The following is a 21723-nucleotide window of genomic DNA, read 5'->3' as shown; positions in this document are numbered from 1 at the left end:
GCAGAGAACTTCAGTGAGACTGAGAGAACTTCGAGAGAACTTCGAGAGAACTTCGTGTGAACTTCGTATGGGTTTGTGAGCATTAATTGGACCATTCACAGCATGTGCGGGATTGGTTGGCTCGGGCCTTTGCCGTCAGAACTGCCGTTTAGTGTCCCCGACTCTGACGTCACGTGGGACACGCTTCTTGAGTGCCTTTCTCGCCGGGGACCTGACCACCAACAGGAGGTCACAGGGCAGAGGATCACCCACTACAGTTCCGTTCTGCACATTCGTGGCCGGGCTGAACAACCCCTCGTGGACGAAAATGTCGTCCTCTGCTACAACGGCGAGCTTTATGGCTGGGAACCCTCTGGGGAGTTCATCCCGCTGCCCGCCACTGTGTCCGACACGTCCTTCGTGTACTCCCGGCTTCAGGAGGTGCACCGCGCTGAGCCTAGCCCAGAGGAGCTAGCGGCTGGGGTGCGGGATTTCCTTGAGAGCTTGCGGGGCGAGTTCGCTGTCGTGGCGTCCTTTCCCAAGCTGGGATTAACATTCGTGGCGCGGGACCAGTGGGGGCGACGCAGTTTGGTCCTGTCAGTGGTTGAAGGCCAATTGGCTGTAGTCTCGGCGGGACCAGGACACCGACACGCTCTAGAGCTTCCTTGCGACGGCCTGTATTGCATTCGTGATGCTGGCATTACGCGCTTGGAATGGAAACGCCCGGCTACATTTTGGATGCGGAGCCACGGACGCGCACATCACTTGGAAATCCTGCATCTTCTGACTGAAGCGGTGACCTGCCGCCTGGCCCAGAAAACTGCGGTGATGTTTTCCGGAGGTATCGACAGCGCCCTGCTTGCGGTTATCGCATCTCGGGCAAGTCGGGAGGTGGTCCTCTTAAACGTATCCTTCGCCGCTGGGAACATCTTGGCTCCCGACAGGATCTCGGCTTTGCTCTGTTATGAGGAGATGCGCTCCTTGCTTGGCGATCTGTGTCCACCACTTCTGTTAGTGGATGCCATCGAGGTGGACTGCCTTCCACACCGGGATGCGCTTTTGAATTGCAGTCTGGTAACATCCAACACGGATATGGATTCAAACATCGCTTGTGCCCTGCACTACGGTTGCGGTTCAGGGGACGGGGTCACTGTCAGGCGTCTGCAGCCGGACGTTTATGATACTGACGCGTGGCGGGACCTCAAAAGCAGCGTAATGAACGCTCCTGATTACGTTGTGTCGCTGAGGCCATTGAAGAGTTCCAAGGTGACCACTCCGACGCGCTGCGTCGTCGACCACTGCGGGCTGATGGCGAACAGCCCTTGCGGTTTGTGCCGACTCTGTTGCAAGGCGCTGAAGTTCGTAGTACAATCCGGGTCTACGCAAGTTCCGCCGCTGAACCGCCTGGTGCCTCCCAGTATGCGCGCCAATGCAGTCGTACTTGTAAATGAGCTGCGCTTGCCCTGCGTAACCAGCTGCAGCACTCACAAGTGGAACCACCTCCCCAATCGGAAGCACGGCGGGGTGGTGGCGTCTCTGGCTCTTCCGACTGAGGCATGGGCTGAGGACACGCCCCGCGTGGTACTCTTGGGCACGGGCGCGGACGAGTTATTCGGAGGGTATTGCCGACACACCACGGCGCTGATGCATGGAGGTGTAGAGGGTCAACGCTTGGAGCAAACGAAGGACTTGCAACGACTGTGGCTCCGTAACCTTGGCCGCGATGACCGCGCCGTGGGATTCGCGGGACGTGAGAGCAGGCTCCCCTATCTGGATGAGGGCCTCCTAAGGTATGTTTTAACCCGAGATTTCGCGTCACTCTTTCCTCACTCACTGCTCGACAAATACAACACTCAAAGTAGAGCCAAAGACTGGACGAAGCCACTGCTGCGAAACGCACTTGTTTCACTCGGCCTTCCTGTGACGGCGTGCTTCAAAAAGCGGGCCATTCAATTCGGGACTAGGATAGCAAAAGTCACTTCTTTTTGAAGCGTCGGACGCAAGTGTGAGTCGTCGCGTCTTTTGCCGTCATTGCTACGACCAACTTACCATTTACAACAGATCTGACGTCCTCAACCACCATTTCTGGGCACTTTCGTTCGGTGTAGAGAGTCCCTTTGTGGAATGTCGATCGGCATGTCATCGTACCCAAGGACGGATCCTCTTGCTTGTACTCCTTACCTGACGTATTCGTCTCGAAGACCCGCTGGTCAATGGGGTACTTGCAGACAAATCGAAGGTCGTCTCCGTCTTTGGTCACGACGTATCTCAGCGTGTGATTCTCCATGACAGCCCGTTGGATCATGCCAATCCCCAAGGCGTGCTGCAGGAATGAAGCGGTCTTTTCTCTGTCGGCTTTCACCTCAGTCCACGACCCTACGAAGCTGTCCTTATTCACGCCTGGTGAACTGGTCGGAACGGCAGCGAACGCCGAAAAGGGTGGTTGGAGTTTTGCTTCAGGTTTGGCCGTTGCGATAGGCTCGGCCTTTTTTGGATTCCTGGCGTGCTTCGGGTGCTGTTTGAATGATACATCCCAGATGAGGCTGGGCGCCTTGGGACGGCTTGGGACACAGGGCTCTCGAGTGCTCCACATGTTGACGAAGACGTGAGAGACGAGACTCAAACAGATTGAATGCTTCGTGGATCTGTTCACAATGAACATGAAATACAGAATATCATTCGTAAATGGTTACTCATGATTTGTTGCCCCAAAGGAGCGTGAGGGTTGCAAGCCCGGCCTCCAGAAGACTCACACAAATACACCTACCTCGGCCATTCTTGCTGTTAAAGTGCACATCTGAATCTTGCGAATCGTAGGTGCCGCTTCTGGCTGTGAAACCGACTCGAACCATGTGGGAAACTTGCTTGGACACCTTATCGCGAGGGATTCGTTTGGTGTTCCAGACAACCAGACGTAGTTCCATCAAGGTGCCCTTGTGAGGTGCCATCGGTTTGATAGGGGATAGGTTGACCATCTGAATCCTTTCGGGCTGGGAGACTCACCTCGGCTGGTATCAATTCCAGCCACAACCGGATGCTGCCCCGCGACACTATCTCCTGTGACCGCATAAGTTGGCGATTCTCTATTGGGATCTGTTTGAGAGGGGAGCCGATCCCACCTCCCCCTTCCGGATTTTCTGGTACACCGCATCGCAAAAGAATCTATCCTCTACATCAATAGTAGTCTGGCCTATCAGCTCATTGTTGAATGTGGTGAGTCCTTTGCGCATTACGGAAATGGTCAGAACTGTGTTAGAGTGTTGGGAGGCTCACTGGAGTAGGTGGGGAAGTTAATGTGGAGCTGGTAGCACTTGTTGACTTCCGGCGACAGCCCGACCCGAACATTCTGCGTGTCTGCGATGCGATATGGGAACCCTGTGTCCCCGACGCCGTCCTTGGGGGCGGTATGCAGCACAATGAATGATTCTAGAATCGTATCCATGGACGGGGGCACGAGTCCTCTGCACCCTAGAACGTAGATTCGAACCACGAACGATCCTATGGTCTCGTATATGCGCTCCAGCGCGTGACAGCGCTCAACGAAGTCCTCTTTCAGGTGCGTATCGTCCTTGGTGAGAATCTGCAGCTGCAGTCGCAGCACGCCTTCGGTTCGCGGGAGGCCCTGGGAAGTGCTGTGGAGGAGTGGTACGTTAATGTAGGGCAGGGTCTGGAATGTCTCGCTAAGCTCCTGCTCCAGCTCCACGTCGACCTCTGCCGCTTTCGCCTCCTCCTCATCGTTGTCCTCCAGAGCGAGCGCGAGCACGATGTTGAGCTCATCGTCGTCGAAGCAGACGGAGGGTTCTTTGGGATTACATGTGCCCTGGATCTGAGCCACGATCTCTTCACGAGGCTGGTGGTCTACATGCCCCCCCAGAGCACTTCCCTTTCGATCAGGCCCCTCTTGTCGTATTCTCTCGCGCTCTTGCAGGCTAGTCAACCTATAAACGCCTGCCTCGTCCCCGAAGTCCAGCGACTCCGACGTCTGATCGCCGCGTCGGTCGACAAACATGACCGTATCGCCAAAGCTGTCGTCCTGAGAACCTGGGGCTTGGGAGATCTCCTGGGAGCCTGGATCTCCCGTTTCCAGAGAGGACTTCGCCGCTGACTCAGCCGACTCCGGGCCGTCAGCCCATCTTACAGATCGCTGCCGCTGCGTGACAGACGAGCTTCTCGAATTCCCAAGTGCCCTGGAGAACAAGCCGTGCCCGGACCCCAATCGGTGACGCTTCGAGTCAGGCGGAATACTTGCTGCGGATTCGCGCCTTGATGGACCGTCCCCGACCGACGAGCTCGACGACAGCGATTCGGAGCCCATTTTCAAGTGGCCGACGGAGAAGCGCCACATCAGTTGCTTGGTCTTGCCCTTTTCTTTGGACGTGGTCACATACGAAGGCTCATTGCGGCGAGGCCGACGCAGCATGGCATCTCGAATCTTGCTTGGCTTTTGAATACCAGCCAGTTCCGCTTGCAGAGATATAGGTGTCTGTCGGTTCCTAAGCTTTTTCATTGGGGAAGGCACCTGGACCATTCCTAGAAGTTGAACGTTCACCACCTCTTCAAAGGCAGTCATGGCCGCCTCCCCACCGCGCATGTTCTTCTTTATGGCTGTCGCCTTCGCTAGTCTGTCACTCTCCAGCGTCTCAGTTCGGTAACGAGATGAAAGCCGCTTCTCTGCCGCTGAAATCCACGGCATTAGGCTCGCTACGTGGACGAAGGCATGGCCGATTGGGACGTGCACTGTCCCCCCAAACGCGTTGGACTGCACGTCATAGAGCATCATTTCGATGCAAGAGTTGAACAAGGCGCACTGCGGGAAGGGTATTCGCGCCTTGAAGTGGTCGAGGAAATTCCAATTGTTGCCTTCGCCAGTAGAGATGGCATCTGTCTCGTCCTCCCACAGGAACAACTTGTGCTGGAGGGCGTCGCGGCCCCAAAAGACCTTGATGTGGGGCGTCTCCAGTTGATTGACAGTCCTCACTCCGATCACGTGCAGCAGCACCAAAGCCTCAAGGGTGGGAGTGGTGATTTCCGTGGTCAGAGGTGTCAGCGGCGCCGTAAGGGGGGATAGTTCGAAGGCGCACAGAACCTCGCCGACGTTGATGAAGTTGGATTTGGTGCTTTGCAGCTTGACCCATACAGGCGGGCCAGTCCACACCGCCGGCACTTTGGAGATGGCGTACTCCGCCCGGCCGATCAGGAGGTAGTTCGTTTCTCCGTGGTAAACCTCGATCACGATATTCGTTGCGAGCTGGATGCGGAAGAAAATCTGTGCCTACTGAAAGCTCCGTAGGGAGCGCCACCTGCACTTGGAACGCAGCGAAGTAATCCGGATGGGGTGTATCCCAGTGGACTGTCGTCTGCACTGACGCACCTCCCAAGGAGATTTTCACAAAGCAGTCAGGCATATCGTGGGTGTCGTCTACCGTTGGAAAGTTGAGTCCTTGGTACACATATGCTCTGAACTCCCAGGATTCAATGCTGTAGTTCACTCGAGGTTGGCGCGCAGGGAATCCTTTGTGATCGTCGATGACGCTCGACGCCAAGGATATTAGGACTTGTGGCTGTGCTTGAACTCCAAACTCAATGAATTGCAATCCGATCCACTCTGGTAGCCATTCCATGTTCCCAATACTCAGAGATACCAGAGGCAACCGCACGAAGGCAATCCTCTCCAGGTTGTAGTAGGTGCTCTTTATGTACATGAACAGGTCTGTCGCATGAGTCAGGCTCGGAATCTGAATCCTCAACGGAGGCAAGGTGCCAGTCTGCTCAGAGGCCAAGTACACGCCATCCTCGTTGTGTATCAGAGGCGTCTCCACAGACATTGCGCCCACTGATACCTCCACAGAGACGGCGCCATACTCAGGAGGCAGGTTTATTTGGTAGAGTTCGGCGAAGAACATCACTTCTGTAGCGTCAGGAGCGCGAAGCATGACGCCCGGATTCAAGGTGGCCTTCACCGGGGAGTTTACTTTCATCACAGACCACTGCATGAGAATTCGCCCCGCGTATTCTGTTTGATCCAGCTTCTCGGTCGCGGGCCCTCCCATCACGTTCTGAAGGAACGCCTGTCCCACTGCTTGCTGAGGGCGCTGATAGAGGCTGATCCAGACTGGAGATGTCCCGTACTCGTTCATGCTCTGCAAGTCCAGTCGGTGAGAGTCAATCATCTGATCTGATTGCGCATACGGCCCGTTCTCACCGTCACAGATGAACTCGATCATAACAATGGAGTCTAGGGCCGGCAGCCACATTGGAAGGACGATTGCTTGGCTGAAGTCCGGATTGCGTTCTCCAGCCAGTTGTGTGGATGTTTCCGCAGCAAAGCCTGCATGTCGCACCCTTACTTTGGGTCCTGTGCTGCCGGTCAGCTTGGTTCTACATTACGCCCCCGTGCTGTCTCACTGAGGGCAGAACAGGGCTTCTCCGCGACCAATGGTGAAGGTCATCTTGTACATGTCAGAGCGCACCTCCGGAGGGTCGTCTGTGCCGGCCTGGCCTATGTAGTCTTGGTTTGGCACCTTGTCGCCCGGGCCGAAGCAGCCGATGGAAATCAATATGGAGCCGGCGTCCTCTGCCGTCTCCGGGTGTCTCAGGGGGACCCACCGCTTGAAGAGAAAGTGTTCTTGCTCCTTGTACACCGTCTGCAGAGAGATTGACATGACCCCGATGACGACGGTGCTCATTAGATACTGGTGCTCCGCCTCGAACAATATCGCTGCGTCCAAGAAGTCGTCCGGCCGGAGCCTAAGTGTGTAGTTGAAGTCCTCGTTGTACACCGGACTAGAGGTCTGGTTCAAACTGCAGGCCGTGCGCCGAGAGCCCTCGAACGTCAACCGGACGAAGGACTGTTTGACAGTGGTGAAAATCTCACCGTGGGTGCCTGGGGAGGCTTGCCCTCCTCACGCAAGACGAGGTTGTGGCACTTGTGCACGGCTACCTTGACAAGATACTCCACTAACATGTTAAATTGTGGAGATATTGTCAAGAGTGCTCAATCAATGTGTCGCATCCTAAATGATTTGTATTCAAAGGCATTCAAATTAAACAATCATCCTATTCGAAAGAGTCAGATACCTGCCAATACGATCACAGTCTGGAAGTTCGGGAAAATACGTGACCTTGACTCTTTACGTGAGTGAACACACTCTCCTCCCACTCAGCAGGTGCACTATGCTGCTCGGGATTTGTTGTGGGGGCATGAGGTCTTCGAAGGAGAAGCGTGCCCACATCCGACAAGAATCTGCGGGAAGTCAGTACAGTAGTTCCGGCCAACACCACGTCGGTGTTCCGCTGAATAAGTTGCTGCCCGGGCGCTCACGATCTCCACCATGAGCTGCTCAACATCTCGGGACTCCTCCAAGGTTGCACCGCCGAGCACCACGACCAGCAGCTTCCCACACGGTCCATCGCAGCCGGGGCCGGTGAACTGAAGCTCGTCCGCGGAGATTCCCTTTCGCAGCAATCTCGACAACAACGAATGAAGGAAAGACCGGTGCTGAGTGTACACGTTGGCAACACCTTGGATCTGACGGACTACTCGGTTCTTGGCAGCCCCAAATATGTCCTTCCGGCGAAACAGGTCGTGGCTACGCCTCGCAGAGCCTGCGAAGTCCATCAAGGCCGCTATCAATTTAATTTGGTCGTCTTCAACTCCCACAGCCCGCAGACCATCTTCCAACTCCCTTGCAACCACCGAGTCAGGTTCGTACCTCAAAAAAAAGAGCAGAACCACGCGGAACTTCTCAAAGGCAGGTACATCCGATTCCAGCAGGTCTCGCACGCGCTTCAGCTGCTCTGCGCGGTTCTCGCTGCTCGCAATCTCCTGCTCGACCTCGGAGACTTGCAGCAGCTGCCGCTGGTCTACTAGCCGGTTTAGCGCGTGGATGATCGCTACGTGCTTCACAATGGTTCCGGCGTTTTCCTTAAACTGAGGCAAATGCTCCATAAAGTTCCGTACGTCGTCTACCGTCTTCAGCTGGCCTTGCGACTTGTCCTTGTACTGGTCGACTTTTTGGGTAATTGCGTCTCCGATCTTTCCGAAGTCGCTTAACGCATGTTCAGCGAAGAACTCGTCATCGGTTCGAGAGATGTGGTATGACTGCCCATCAGGATCCGTAACCTTGTTGTCCTCCACATCTAAGAGCTCGTTTACCATGGCCTGGATAACCATCCCAGCCCCGACTTACGTGGTACGTCCATTGATTCAACAGTGGTGTCACTGGGTCCTCGCGCCTATCCAAGAGCAGAATCGTTGCTGGTTTGCTCGTGACGGATGTGAGTCCTGTACCTGTAACGGAAGCGTATCGTTGGCTAAGTTGAGCTGCAATCGCTTCCGAAGCGCTTGAACCGGCGACGAATCGCACGGCAGGGCGCTCCGCATCAAAGTGCGCGGCGCTCAGCGCTACGATGCCCTCTACCACGCGGCTGACGGCGCTGTACTCGGCGGCTTGCCAGTCGGCAACCCGCGTGTGGAGGAGGGGTGCGAAACTGTCCACCTGCAGCGATGCCAGGCGTGGTGCCAGCGGGAGGAAGTCGACGTGCCCGTACCCGATATTAGTCACCAGTTGCTGTACGTCGCACCTAGCTAGACGTTCAATCTGGGACTGGCTCACAGGGCCAGTGAATAGGATGTGGTATTTACGGAACTGGGGATGCTTCAACTCTTTCGCAACCTGCAGGATACTGCTAGCCGTTGGCGTTATCAGAACTACAGCGTCCAGATTCTTATACAGGGGTTCAGTTGATCCTTCTGGTGTCTGCGTGGCCTCCAACGCGGCCAGGGACTCAGCCGAGTAAACCTCGAGCATCAACAGTTCTGAAAAAGGCACTGCTACTGACAACATTCTCGAGGAGGCGGCGTCACACACCATAATCTGTTGTTGGACTCATCTCCACCCACCTTGAACCCCGATCGTAGCCTCCTCACAGAATCGAGCACGAAGCTCCGAACCTGGAGACAGAGGTCGACCATGTCGAATTCCGGCAAAAAGAGGAGTGGTGCACTATTAATGTGGTTTGACTGCTCATCCTGCAACCTGGCCACTGTACTGGTCTACTGGTCCATTCAATGGAGAGATTCTTGGTTCTGACGAGACCTCTTTGTTTTCGATGTTAAGCGGAGGAAACCAGCCGCAGCATACCGCTTCCCAGGCCCTTTTTTCGGCGATGCTCTTGACGCCGAAATTAACAACAGAGTCGCAAGGTCCCTCGTACTCAGGACCCCAGCACTCACCTGGCATGAAATAGGGTTTGGTTAACCAATTTTGAGGACATGGAGCTCTGAAGTCGCGCAACGTCGATGGCGGACTGGTTCGGCACTCTTCCGACTCTTTGGCCGGCTTTGCACCTTCACGGTGTCTCCTGATCAGATCTTGCTCGGCGACATACACATTTGAACTCTTCGCCCGGCTGGTGTCTGCTTTGTGCACCACGCCTTGGATATAAGTTCGTCTGCCTTCGCCAGGCCGGTTCTGACGTCTTTCCTTCCAACTAAGGTCGCTTGCTGCGCTCTGCAACTTGCCTCCGACGCCTATCACTTTCTTTTTCAGCTTTGACGGCTTAATGGACATCGCCAGAGCGATAAGGACAACCCCTACCTGCATGACAGAATTCTAGGGAATCAATCTGTTGTGCTGTATAGTGCAAGTTGTGATGGTGGCGACTGCATTGCCGGAAATCGTGATTTGAGTGGTGATGGAGCTACCAAGAAGTCTACTCAAGCGTATGCTCGCCCAAATCAAGGCTGCCCACGACAAAGCCCAGGCAGAAAGTACAGAGCTCCTGCATGACGATTTGAGTCACCGACTGCATCTCAAGTTCAAGACCAATGTGGCAAACCGCGAGGAGAAAACTCTGTGGTTCAAGTGCGAGATGCCTCATCCGATTTACTCCGGTGCCAGCGTGTGCCTCCTGGTCAACGACGAGGCTAAAGCCGACTTGAAGCACCGCATCAACGAGGGCGAATTCGAAGAGCGCGCGCCGCAACTGAAGAAGGTGCTCACGCTGGGCAAACTCGCAAAGTTTTCCAGTATGAAGGCCCGGAAGCAGTTGGCTCAGACCTACGATTTGTTTATGATCGACAGGCACATCTCGCAGTTGACAATGAGGCATGCGGGTGCCACATTCGTGAAGCAGAAACGACGACCGATTCCAGTTAAGTTCAGTCTGGCTGACCCTGTAACCTCGATCGAGAGCGCCATTCGCAAGACATACTTCGTCATGTCCAAGGGCGACGTACAGTCCGTTCCCTTTGGCCTTCCGTCGCAATCAACCAAGGAACTGATGGCGAATCTGGAGGCCGTGACCACTGCACTCCTACCTTTCTTGGCTGGATACGGCATGGAGCCAGTGATCCTAGAAATCCAGACGCATCCACTGCCCGATTCTACGTTCTGGTACCACCCCAATATACTTGCCAACAAGGTTGTCGAGAGTGAAGAGGTGGCGACAGACGCGGAGCTGCTAGCGCTGGCCGACGCGTCCAAGTCCGACGAGTTGGTTGAGGTGTCAGAGGAGCCTGAGACCTTGGACACTCCCAAAAAATCCCCCAAGAAAAAACGCAAGCTTGCATCTGCTAGCCTGTGACGCTAAAATTCATGTTCCTTCGTCTCACTAGCTGGTGAGAATAACATTCTAGATGTTCGTACATTACACTAAACATAGAACATCTTCTTATGTTTTCCGAGCTCCTCGAGGGCCTTCGCAAACTCGATTTGCATTTCTTCAGCAAGCTGCGCCTCACGCTCCCTGGAGACGTGTTCCTTCAGATCCACGCCTCCCTCGGACAGCAGAAACGTCCCGCTAAGGTTCAACTCCTTCGCCAGTATCGTAGCGGCCACTAGGCGGGCTTGGTCACAGGCCAAATGTGCATAGTACGTGGCTGACGGGTAGGACACAGACTTTGTCGCCCTCGAGAAAAGGTAGCACATGTGGTTTCCGAACTTCGCCCACTCGGCGTTGGAAAGCCCTACGTCATCCTTGTAGATAAAGTATCGACAGGGGTTGGTCGTGCCCTTGATGCCGTGCTGACTCATCACATAGAAAGTTCGCATGTTCCCTGGTCGTAGCAAGTCGTCCATCACGACGCTTCCAGGGGTTGGGTTCTCGCGCTTATCGGCGTTCACCGACGTAGTGAAGAAGCGGGTCTGGTGGCGTTTCTGCACCACTATGTAGGTAACGCGAGGTCGACACTTCCCTGCCGCTAAGTAGGCCGCCTCGATGCTTTGGACCTCGAGGGCACCAGTGATTTCAATAGCGTTATCCGAGACGCCGTCGCTGGATACATGTTAGGCTGGACAGAAAAATGCCAAGCTTACCGGAAGAAAATGACGTTCGGAGGCCATTTGCCGTTCTTCAGGTTGATAGTCTCAATTGCTCTTTGCATTGATTCGATAGCATCTACACGCTTCTCCTGACAACAGAAGGCATGGTTGAAACTGACCCCTTCCTTATCGGAGGAACCAACCACAGCAGCGACTGTTGGGAGGTTAATCCCAGACCTAATTACAATGTCAGATTGGTCTGCCCCAAGCAGAAGCACTCCGCCGGTGCGCGTCATTATCTGGTTGTAGATGTTTTCTGACTGTTTATCAGCCAAGGTGTGATTCACGCCTCCAAGCTTGGTGTTCACCTTAGCGAGGACGTTTTGCAGGTACTGGTCTCGGCCCCGATCCCCACGACCGATCCACTGCATCTTCTCTCGCTGCATGCACTGAGTAGTGCACAAAGGCTCCACAATGCTCTTGATCTTCGCGTAGAGACCACTGTTATCTTTACCGGGCAATACGAAGAAGATGAGCTTGGACTTGGCCGCGTGGGGGATGACCTTGTCCTTAAGAAATCTGGGAAAATACTCATCTTCCTTGCAACGCTTAGCTTCGTCGCTCAGACTATCAACTGACATGTTCTCCATTAGCAGAGGGCTAGGCTTCTTAGTGACAAGGATCTGCATACCGAACGAACTAGCATTGCTGCCTATGGCGCAGCACAGCTCACGTGTATCCTGCATGTCCATCCCAGACAAATCGACGAAGCCCCATTTCTCGGCAACCGAGGATCCCTTAGTGAACTTGTGCGATACAATATTCCAGCTGCCAGGCTTCGGCACCAATTCTCGGCCAGCGTACTTCAACGTGGGCGGACGGTTGACGTGCGAGCGAACGCGTAGCATGGTCGGCTTTAGATGAATATTGAAAGTGGCTAGCGTTTCCTTCCCGCACTCGAGAAGAGACTTTACCTCATGGAGGATGTGCGCCCTTCTGTCCCTAGGGTCCTGCGTCATGATGCCATTAACCATGTTCTTCACAGGCAAGGGCGTCCGGGCTGCACACCGCTGACGATCTAGCCGGACCAGTTCTATTGGTAGAAGTACTTTGATGTCAGTCATTTTCCCAGGATCCAGCCTGACCATGGGGAGGGTTGGATGCTTCAGAGTGACGTTGTACTTATCCTTCAGAAACCTTTCCACAGAGAGCACCCCATCACCAGTTTCGAATTTGTGGGTTCGTGCGTTGACCATCTCCAGACCCAGAATACGTTGCTCTTTCCTTTCACCGCGATAATCATGCAAACCGGTATGCCCCTTTATGAAGAGTGCAATCTCCTTCGCCTTCGCAGTCAGCTGGGACCCCTTAGGGTCTGCACGGCGATCAGCCACGAAGCGTTGGTCTTTCGGGCCACGGCACAGAGCGCTCTCCAGGTCACGCGCGTCGCAGCAGCCAGCCAGCTCCATCAGAAGAGTCATCAACGGCATCTCTGGGAACCAAAGGTTGGACGCGGAGTTGACTTCAAGCGTCCACAAGAGCTCGCGAGCTGAGTTCAAGCGCGGTCCTACCGTCTGCCGGTGGCCCACTGCGATGTAGAACCCACGGGAACTCCGGGCCTCGAAGTCATTGGGCGGTCGCTGCATGGCGTCAACGATCCTTTTCGGCTGCGCTCTGTGGTCGAAGTACTTGTTGCCGCCTAAGTGATCCCCTTTCTTGCCGGCGACCTTGTGGAAGATGAGTGTGAGAATTTGCTCCTGCTCCTGGTCTACGCGATCAGGAGATAACTCGACGACTCCCACAAACGTCAACACAACCTGCAAGGATGACTTGTTCAGATGGGCGTCGAAGGACCCGCTTTTGAGCTCCTCTTTTGAAAGGAGTATCTTGTCGCCGTCGTATATTACGCTATCCTCGTTCAGCTCGGGAACAGAGCTTACCGCCCGTCTCTTAAGTCGCGTCTTGGAGTCGATCGTGCGTGTGTTGTCCTCCATCAACGTCACTTCATACCTAAAGATTTGCATCGGGCGGAATGAGAACGCGAAATGGTTGGAGTCGAGTTCGCTGCCCCCCACTACAGCAGGGAATGGGGCCATGCCTCGACCGCCTCGACCCCCACGATCGCCTCGACCCCCACGATCGCCTCGATCGCCTCGACCCCCACTATCGCCTCGACCGCCTCGACCGCCACGATCGCCTCGACCACCACGATTGCCTCGACCACCACGATCGCCTCGACCGCCACGATCCCCTTCTCCTCCGCCACGACTTTGTGTATTCGGCATCATTCTTCGAAAAGTAAAACTGATTACGTGAATTTATTCTCATGGTCATCCACTCAATCGTTGAGGCATAAGTGACTTGGAGAAGAACTGCGATGTTAGATTTGAACTCGCAATCATCCAGGACGTGTCTGGTTCTTTTGCCTACGTCCTCCAACAGTTCCGAGAGGCTTGGTCGAGGATATGGCGACTCTGTATTCTAACGCATCTTCGATGATTTTTTTAAAACAGCTGAAAGGACTGAGACTAAACGACAGCAACTTGGTCCCTCTAGGGAGCTGTCTTTGTAAACAGAAGCATGCGCCGTCGCCTATCCGCAGTCTGTTCTCAACATTTCACACTCATTCCAGACTGAAAATAGCACCAATTACTTCGCCTTGTGCATATTATAATGATCAGCGGAGGAATCGTACTTTTGACGACGGTTGCTACTGTGCAGGTTAAAAAGTTTGAGAACAGAGGTCCTTGGCAGAGGACCAGTCTCACCAGTGACAACTCGATGCTCACAACCCGAGTGTTCAAGTTGTCGTCGGCTCTCAGGCCTGACTCGCCTCGAATTGAGGTGTCTCAGCTGAGGTCTGTGTCGGTGCTCAGAGTTAAGCTTACTCCAGAGTCACCGACTATCGTGTATGGCGCCCCGTTAGAGAACAAGCTCGATTCGCACTCTTGCATGAGTGACAATCAGATGGCCTTTTTTTGGAAGCAGGACCAGCTTCCTTGGCATTCCGTTCAGGACGAGTCTGTCATTGAGGCGGGGATCTACCAGACTGACGCACCGGCAGTCGAGGCTGTTGTTTTTCCCAACAGAGACGTCATCGCACTGGTGACGTTGAAAGGAAGGCATGACCCGGAGGAGGAGCCGGAGAAACCCTCAGGGCACGCCACAATCACACAGACACTCGTGTCAGCGACCACTACGGTGTCGTCCGTCTCAGGGCTGGACAAATCCAGGTGCATGAGGTATATTCGATCCAAGGGGAAGCAGGTGGTTTTTTTCACTCGGCTCCCGCACTCGGAGGAGGAGGTTAATCGCAACATAGAGTTCTTAGCGAACCACACCAGCCGGCTCCAGCCCATTTTGAAGCTGAAGGGAGTGCACACACCCGTCGTAGTGCACGGTGCCGATTGGACGTCCTTCGGTTTGGAGCTGCAAGGAAAGGTGTTCGCCGTCGCTCCCGTGAGCCCTGTAAATTGGCTGGAGAACACCACTCGATCGGCGAGCTGTGCCCTTTTGGAGTCCCCTCCTATTCTTAACCCCACCGTGAGATTCGTGTCCAAGAAAAGCTCATTCATCCGGTGGAACACGCCCAAGGAGCTCTCTTCGTCTTATGGGGACGGCCCGGTGCTCTGCGTACTGTTTTCGCCTGGCATTGTCTCACGTACACGTCTGCTGTTGTGCATTGAAAACGTCGATGGCACCTTCTTGTTGCCGCTTCGACTTGCCAGCGTGCTACGTCCTCCATCAGTGCAGCCTCTGTGGGTATCCAGACAAATCAAGGTCGACATTTCCCGAAGGAATTACAGTGTCGCAGGCTTTTACAGCCTTTTAGGACCTCGGTTGGGGTTCTTATGGAACCAAGTGGTGCCGAGTTCCGACTCCATCTCTCTGCCGCCAGTACAGCGGCTTTTGAGCAATGACGCGGCCTCGAAGTGCTCCGTTGCAAACGGAGTGGCCAAGTTGCCGTGCACCAACGAATGTGGAGTAAGGTGGCTGGCTGGGTCCACACAGGTCGCGGAGGTCTTCTTTGAGTACGGCCCTCTTTTGAGTGAGGTCATCATACGGCAGGACAACGTTACCTGTGAGGCTAGTCGCTGTGCCTCATGCAGACAGCACGCTGCAACTTGCTGATGAAGCGCCAGCGTTCACGCTGCACGCCAGCCTGTTCTCGTCCTGGGCACTCGAGTTTATGGACATCTTGTTGAACTGGATCTGTAATGTGTATCCACGCCGGAAGGAGCTCACCCCGGCGCAGGAGGATGCGGAATTCAAAGAGTTGTTTGGGCTGTCGTTCATGGCGATGGACGACGAAGATCGTCTTGCGTCCTCGGAGAGCGCCGACCTGAACTCGACTTTCACGCATCCAGTCCACACGGGCTTTGTCCTCAGCGACTCACCGCAGTCCTTCGATTCTAACGAGCTCCCTAAAGGTTCTGTCTCCAACGCGGAGTTGAGCTCCCCAAGATTACAGGGTGCCGCTATGGGAAGCACGGAACAGCAGTTCGCAAGCAGCCTCACAGCCACCCGGTCTCTGACCTCTCTCTCAAGTGAGGGCACGTTCGAAGGCAGACGGCATCTATCGTCTCTGTCTTCGGCCAGATTGCTCATGATGATTCAGAAACTGTACGTTCATGCGAAGGCGCGTCGTTCAGTTGGGTGTGTGAGTTTTTATGTAAGGAACTGTTCCGACAAATGATACGGTCATCACCAATGCTCTAGCTTCAGTCTTCCTTCTTCTTGTACACCTGCACTGCTACTCTCACCACCTTGAGCGCCGCGCTGCAGGCGACCAACGCGATAACGACCTCTAGACGCTGCAGTACACGCGGAGTCGCCAGTCGTGCTCCGCCAGGCCAGCCCTCGAGACGAATCAGCGCCACCATCGCATGCGCAAAGAGGCTGGCCCGCGGAAGGACATGGGCCATCTGCTTGAGCGTGGCGATGGCGTCTCGCGGGTGGCGGGTATCCAGCTGAATCCGAGCGATGTAGTAGAAGGCCCGTGCCTTCTGAGTGGAATAATAAGGAACCACCACGGCCTTTTTTGCCCCTACCTGACCGAGGGCGGACTGCGACGTAAGCAAATGGCCGTAGCTGATCTGGCGGTGGCGAGGTGCGTGGCGAATGGAGGGAGGAAGTGCCTCGCTGTTCGATGCGAATTCGGACGCCCTGTCCTCCAGCGACGTCTTGTAAAATGACACCAAGTGAGCCAAGCTGCTTCCATCAGAATCGGTGAAATCATCTCCCAAGACTTCAGCTCCAGACAGTATGCGTGTCTCAGGCGTCCGCCCATGACCATGAAATGCAATAATCCCCAGCAGTAGGTGTGTGTCTGGCGTCTTGCTCCGCATGAGTTCCAGGAACGGCTGGGCGTACTTTCTGTTGGCCGCCTGGCTTCCGTTGGTGAAAAATAGGTCCGTTTGGCCCGCCTCCAGCAGTGTGGCGAGATTCAGCCTCGCCGAATCCAATCCAGCGTGTGCCAGGCGCCACAAATACAGGGCGCCCACGTTAAACTCCAACGCCTTGCGCCCACTGAGGAGGCGACCCCTTGCGGAGTCCAGAAACCTATGTGCATGCTGGATTCTCGTTGCAACCCACGTATGTCGCTCTGCGACTGCCCTCAAATAGCGAACGGCGAGATGGCAGTTGGGTTCAATAAGGACGCCGTTGTAATTAATTACGCCCAAGACGAACGAGGCTGCTGTGTGCGAATGGTTCGCGGCTTCCGTTAACAACTCAATGGCCTTCGCGTGGCTGCTGTTTGGCGCAAGACCATTGAGGTGTATGGCAGCCAAGTTGAACAGGCCATCCGGGTGGTTAGCATTGGCGGCCTTCTCGAAGTGCCCTATTGCCGCCGGAATGTCGCGGGGCGTCGCGAGGCCGTGGAAGGAGAGGTACCCCAAGCCGTTCCAACCCGCTGGGTCATTCCACTCTGAAGCGGCCTGGTCGAAGTAGAACAGAGCTGTCTGCACATCCTGGTCCACTCCCAACCCCAGGCAGAAAATATAGCCAAGCAAGCTTAGCGCTCGGCCGATAACTGCGTTGCGGGCCAGCTGCCACCTCACGATCAATCTCCTGGGACGCGTCCACACGGGCAGACCACACGTTTGCCCGATAGAGAATCTCTTCCAGAAGCTCGCGAGCTGCGGTGTAGTTCTGAAGGTGGCCGTCGACGCCTAGCAACGTCTTTAGAGCGACTTGTAACGCTAGCTGCGGATCTGACATCGACTCCTCTACTAGGAGAGTCAGCGCCATGGCGGAGCGCCTCGTGGGCGACACCTCAGCAGCCCAGGGCAAAGTTAGAACCACGATCTCCAGCCCCATGGGTACACCAGCCTCATGCTCGGTCTGGCTCGGCTTGGCAACTTCCAAGAGGTACTTAAAAGCGGTCTGACACATGCCAGACCCTTCCGTTTGATGCTCCATATCCCGCGGGACCCAGGAGGTACCAATGCCGCGTTGGTACCGCTCTGAAAGCGCCAACAAAGCCCCTGGGTGGCGGGCTACCGAAGCTGCGTAGTAGTAGACGTGTGCTTGCCAAGCAGATTCCGTAGTTACGGCTTCCTCAACCTCAGCGGGTGTCAGACCTGCTTGCTGAGCGCCTTGCAAGATCTTGAAGTTGCCGTCGTCGCCCTTGTCCTCCTGCATCTCGAACAGTGTCATCGTTCGCGGATACGTCTCCGCGAATACCGCCAGGTTGAATTGGGCATCTGGGGATCCCATGTCGCTGCCCAGACTCCACGATGTGACAGCGCCCACCCAATCGCGTTTGTAGTCCGGAGTCAAGCCAAGAAAGAGCATATCTCCCAAGAGAGCGTAGCAGTCTCTGTCGTCAGTGGTGCCGGCGTTGAGTTGGACCACGCAATCGTGCAGATTACTGTAGGCCTCGTCATAGAAGCCGTTGAGAAAGGCAGCCTCAGCTCTCCCTGAGAATGTATCGTCTTTGGCCGGTAGTTCCGGAGGAGGGAAGGGTGAAATGGCTACAGGCTGTGGCCATACGTCCTCATGGGTTGCTGCAGATATAACGACAAGGGCTGCTGCAAGCCACATCAAAGGCACATTTTCTGGACGTATGCTGTGAACTTCGTCTGTTGCCATCATATCCATTGGCTGTGCCAGTACAATACTAACCATGCATCCAGAGATGCCTCACAGATGCCAAGCCTGTCAGCAGCTTCAGCCCTGTCGCTGAACTGTTTTAGCCGCAAGTTCCAGCTGGGTGGCGCAATCTCAGGCGCCATGCAGACTGCGGGTGGCTTCGACGCTCGCGGTAACCTAGGAAATCGAGGCAGATCGTTGATATCATCGTGAAATGGGGCCAGAGACACGGCTGGCTCGTAGAATGCCACAGGCGTTAGTTGGGGTTTTGCCTCTTGAGGGGAGTTCGTTCTGATGTCGAAATCGAGAATGTCGACTTCAGGCAGGACTCTACCCGTATCGTTTCGTGGTACAACACTGCAGATCCTCCTAGTTCCCTGACGGTCAGCGTCGACATTACATTGAAGAATTGCTGACTCAGGCGCGCACAACGGTATCTCATCTGTCAAGCTGGGCTGACTACGCGACCCAGGCTGACTACGCGACCCAGGCTGACCACGCAATGACAGCGGTCGGTTCGCAATGTGTACTGTTGCACACGGCCGCAGCGGGTTGGTTGGCACGTGACCTTGAGAGCTCATATGGCTCTCGTCTACTGGTGCAAGCGGCCACAAATCTGGGACATGTGCGCAAGGCCATAGTGTGGCTGGCATATGTTGGACTCGTCTGCCTCCCGGAATCAACATCATTTCTGTCACGAACTACACGTTCTTCATGCGCTTCGGTGAAGGTTCAGTCGAGCGCGAGCGATGCCGCTTTCGTTTTGGCGACGTGGAGGAGTCCACTCCCTTCCTCACGGTGGAGGCAGTGGTCATGGATGGACGGCCTTGACTAAACTCCACTTCCACGTCCGAGTCCGATTCCGATTCTTCGTCGAGAACTTGGAGGTCCTCTAGAGTCAGCGGAGGCCCGCACAGCCAGTTCTCCACCAGAGTGCGGCTCTTCAGCAGCTCTTTGAACGTCTTGTTGACAGCAGGGGAGCGCTTGCCGGAGTCGTCAAGCAACGCGGAGAGCTTCACACTGAGCATAAGGATGTGCTGGAGCCTGTCCAGGCTGGACACCAGCCGGTCCCACTTCTCTTTAAAGGCGCAGGGCCAAAACAAGTCTTCGTAGGGCTCCTCCACCGTTCCTGCCGACGAAGGTGGGTGGTACCAGTAGTTTATGGCCAAGTGGCCTGGTTTGTCAGTCTCGCTGTTCGGGTCGCTGTGGGAGAAGACCTCGTGGAACCACCCAGCGGGGAGGTAGAGCACGTCGCCGGGCTCTAAGTCCACTCGCATGTACTTGCTTTCGATGTTTTCCCAGGGCTTCTGCCGAGCGAAGTGCACTCCCTTGATCACACTTCGCTCCTGCGTGTCGGTACGACTCACAGTGTTCCGACGGCAGAAGTGGCTGGGTGACTTGGATGGAGAGCAGATCACTGGCTTTTTGTAAGTCTCGTCTGGTACCTTCTCTGGGCATTTCCACGATGATTTCTTCCTTCCAACCTCCGAAAGCCAGAACTTGAAACCGTTCTCAACTATTTCCTGTTCGGACGCATCCGTGAGGTCGCTGCTCTTCCGCTGGGCCATTCTGGCCTTCAGAAGCTGACCCTCCTTCTTCAGCATCCGCGACAGCTTCCTTCGGGTGACTTCCACCGAGGCGCCATCATCGCGAGTTTCGCCAGTGTCCGAGTACGTGATGAGGCCATTGGGATGAATGTCGGTAAACTGATCCACTGTATCAAGTAACGAGGCCACTCTTGGCGACAGCAGGCGGAACTGCTTTCGTCCTCGAATGACGACATAGAGGTTGTCGTGAAAATCGTGATGCAGACCTGTGGAAGACCCTGAGACAGAGTTGCCCATCCACAAATTGTACAAGAATGGCGTCAGATGACCCATCACTTTAGGCCTCAGGGGAATGTCGAGGAGCAGCGGCGATGCCAACGGTCTGTTGACGACAGAGTATGGTCCCGTGTCGGACTCGAATCCGGGCTGCGCGGTCAGGTACAAGTCCTCATCACCGTTCTCAATGGCTGTCAATAGACTTGTGAATGTCATTCGCTCCCGATTTCCGCTTCCAAAAGGCTGGCTAGGCGCCCTTCTCTCCACAAAAACCTCACAAGACCCGGCCATGCGACGCAGATAGCTATTCGTCCAGTCAGGAATAGCCGTAAAGCTATTGTCGATGAATGCTTTGTCGGTGCCCTTCAGCGGCCCTCGGAGTATGCACGGTCGCCGAGGTAGGACGAAGTCTCGGTAGAAATCGGCAGCAGACTGCGTTATGTCAGCCGCAAGCACTCACCGTTTCCGGGTCCTCCACCACTGAGACACTGGGGGGTTTGCTCAGGTCCTCATCTCTGGCCGGTCGAAAAATCGGACAGTAGCCCGCATAGTTCGAGGTGAACTCCAGAGCATCCTCTGCCTCTTCAGGCGCCTCTGGGAATTCTCTCTCACAGAAAACACTGGTTAGCGTAGTGGGTAACTCTCCACATACAGGAACGGGATTCTCGTTCTGAGCTACGACATTTCCCCAGCGCAGTCGCCTCATCCGAATATGCCCGAATTTCGGAGCCAGTTTGAACGTCCACAACAATGTTTGTGGCTGGTAGCCATCCGATTACATCGGTAGTCATAAGAACACTTGTCAGGCTACTAATCAGCAGTCAAAATACTTCTCCGGTGCTGTTCAACAGTCGCCTCCTACGAAATCGGCAGTCATGATTAGAATACTTCTCAGGCATACGAAACCCGGCACCAGTACACATGGAAAATGGACAAAGCTCCACCAAAAAACCTAGTTCCCCGACAAGAAATCCTCGTTCAGGTCGCCCATCATGTTAAGAATCATGTCCAATGAGCCATGGTGACCCCACTGTGGAGTCGGGTTGTAGGCAGGATATTGACACAAACTTTCTCCTGTGCTCAGGGATTCGAGGACATTCTTCCGGTGAAAATCCCTGTCGTCCAGCGATACGGCTCGGTTCATTGCATCAAAGCCGTTAAAAGTGATAGCCAGATCGCGGAACTCCTCCATCGAGAGAGATTTAGCAAGACGAGGGTGGTGCCAGTTCAACAACGCGTGGTCGATATCGTCGACGGCGGGTTGGACTGGTGAAACGGGGGGTGGGATTGGTGCTTGCACGGCAGAGTCGTTAAACAACGTGAAAGGAGTGTTACGGGACACCGTTCTTAGGTCATGCGGTCCGTGAGCTGCGTACGTGCTTATGTAGAAATCCTACCGAAGCGACACTCCTCAATCGATCTCTTGCACCGTCCCTTTTTGAACTCTGCACACAACTTGGTCTTGGTGAGGCTGACACTGGGGCGAAGTTCACGGGGAGAGTGAGCATAGTGGCACCGTTCTCCACGGCGGCAAGAACCCGGCTCCGCCTGGTGCTTCATAC

At 55.0% G+C, this 21723-nt stretch overlaps 10 protein-coding genes across 15 annotated transcripts; 3 read left to right on the top strand and 7 right to left on the bottom strand.

The window, feature by feature from the left end:
- Nucleotides 1-102: 102 nt before the first annotated feature.
- On the top strand, nt 103-1968 carry KVP18_000975 (uncharacterized protein; the record flags this gene model as incomplete). Its single annotated transcript, XM_067950533.1, has 1 exon — nt 103-1968. The coding sequence occupies one exon, from the start codon at nt 103-105 to the stop codon at nt 1966-1968; it is 1866 nt and encodes a 621-aa protein (XP_067809592.1).
- Nucleotides 1969-2672: 704 nt separating this feature from the next.
- KVP18_000972 (uncharacterized protein) lies at nt 2673-6943 on the bottom strand (the record flags this gene model as incomplete). Of its 3 annotated transcripts, XM_067950527.1 has the most annotated exons (8): nt 2673-2954; nt 2983-3072; nt 3099-3226; nt 3253-5227; nt 5256-6154; nt 6182-6357; nt 6385-6827; nt 6854-6943. In XM_067950527.1, 8 exons carry the CDS (start codon nt 6941-6943, stop codon nt 2673-2675), a joined length of 4083 nt encoding a protein of 1360 aa, XP_067809586.1.
- A 125-nt stretch (nt 6944-7068) lies between these two features.
- On the bottom strand, nt 7069-8953 carry KVP18_000974 (uncharacterized protein; the record flags this gene model as incomplete). Of its 2 annotated transcripts, XM_067950531.1 has the most annotated exons (4): nt 7069-7272; nt 7301-8140; nt 8169-8855; nt 8882-8953. In XM_067950531.1, 4 exons carry the CDS (start codon nt 8951-8953, stop codon nt 7069-7071), a joined length of 1803 nt encoding a protein of 600 aa, XP_067809590.1. The 2 variants fall into 2 exon arrangements, with proteins under 2 accessions (XP_067809590.1, XP_067809591.1); XM_067950532.1 differs by lacking the exon at nt 8882-8953 and having other exon boundaries at nt 7151-8140; nt 8169-8825.
- A 52-nt stretch (nt 8954-9005) lies between these two features.
- On the bottom strand, nt 9006-9584 carry KVP18_000973 (uncharacterized protein; the record flags this gene model as incomplete). The annotated part of the gene is made up of 1 exon (XM_067950530.1): nt 9006-9584. The coding sequence occupies one exon, from the start codon at nt 9582-9584 to the stop codon at nt 9006-9008; it is 579 nt and encodes a 192-aa protein (XP_067809589.1).
- Nucleotides 9585-9675: 91 nt separating this feature from the next.
- On the top strand, nt 9676-10566 carry KVP18_000970 (uncharacterized protein; the record flags this gene model as incomplete). Its single annotated transcript, XM_067950525.1, has 1 exon — nt 9676-10566. The coding sequence occupies one exon, from the start codon at nt 9676-9678 to the stop codon at nt 10564-10566; it is 891 nt and encodes a 296-aa protein (XP_067809584.1).
- A 68-nt stretch (nt 10567-10634) lies between these two features.
- On the bottom strand, nt 10635-13339 carry KVP18_000967 (uncharacterized protein; the record flags this gene model as incomplete). Its single annotated transcript, XM_067950521.1, has 2 exons — nt 10635-11256; nt 11298-13339. The coding sequence occupies 2 exons, from the start codon at nt 13337-13339 to the stop codon at nt 10635-10637; spliced, it is 2664 nt and encodes an 887-aa protein (XP_067809580.1).
- Nucleotides 13340-13916: 577 nt separating this feature from the next.
- On the top strand, nt 13917-15939 carry KVP18_000968 (uncharacterized protein; the record flags this gene model as incomplete). Of its 2 annotated transcripts, XM_067950523.1 has the most annotated exons (3): nt 13917-15227; nt 15255-15324; nt 15353-15939. In XM_067950523.1, the coding sequence occupies 3 exons, from the start codon at nt 13917-13919 to the stop codon at nt 15937-15939; spliced, it is 1968 nt and encodes a 655-aa protein (XP_067809582.1). The 2 variants fall into 2 exon arrangements, with proteins under 2 accessions (XP_067809582.1, XP_067809581.1); XM_067950522.1 differs by having other exon boundaries at nt 13917-15274; nt 15312-15939.
- A 25-nt stretch (nt 15940-15964) lies between these two features.
- KVP18_000971 (uncharacterized protein) lies at nt 15965-18290 on the bottom strand (the record flags this gene model as incomplete). The annotated part of the gene is made up of 2 exons (XM_067950526.1): nt 15965-17277; nt 17306-18290. 2 exons carry the CDS (start codon nt 18288-18290, stop codon nt 15965-15967), a joined length of 2298 nt encoding a protein of 765 aa, XP_067809585.1.
- A 749-nt stretch (nt 18291-19039) lies between these two features.
- KVP18_000969 (uncharacterized protein) lies at nt 19040-20867 on the bottom strand (the record flags this gene model as incomplete). The annotated part of the gene is made up of 2 exons (XM_067950524.1): nt 19040-20593; nt 20622-20867. The coding sequence occupies 2 exons, from the start codon at nt 20865-20867 to the stop codon at nt 19040-19042; spliced, it is 1800 nt and encodes a 599-aa protein (XP_067809583.1).
- Nucleotides 20868-21113: 246 nt separating this feature from the next.
- On the bottom strand, nt 21114-21638 carry KVP18_000966 (uncharacterized protein; the record flags this gene model as incomplete). 2 transcript variants are annotated; one of them, XM_067950520.1, is made up of 2 exons in its annotated part: nt 21114-21529; nt 21559-21638. In XM_067950520.1, coding segments are annotated over 2 exons (496 nt in total), but the record flags the coding sequence as incomplete, so codon positions are not given. The 2 variants fall into 2 exon arrangements, with proteins under 2 accessions (XP_067809579.1, XP_067809578.1); XM_067950519.1 differs by lacking the exon at nt 21559-21638 and having other exon boundaries at nt 21114-21353.
- Between the last annotated feature and the right edge of the window lie 85 nt (nt 21639-21723).

This window comes from the organism of the source record quoted next, assembly GCF_019968955.1.
Source record: "MAG: Porospora cf. gigantea A chromosome Unknown PgA_NODE_337_length_21723_cov_345.584, whole genome shotgun sequence".
Classification (NCBI taxonomy): Eukaryota; Apicomplexa; class Conoidasida; order Eugregarinorida; family Porosporidae; genus Porospora; species Porospora cf. gigantea A.
This window is presented reverse-complemented; position numbering and strand designations above follow the sequence as displayed.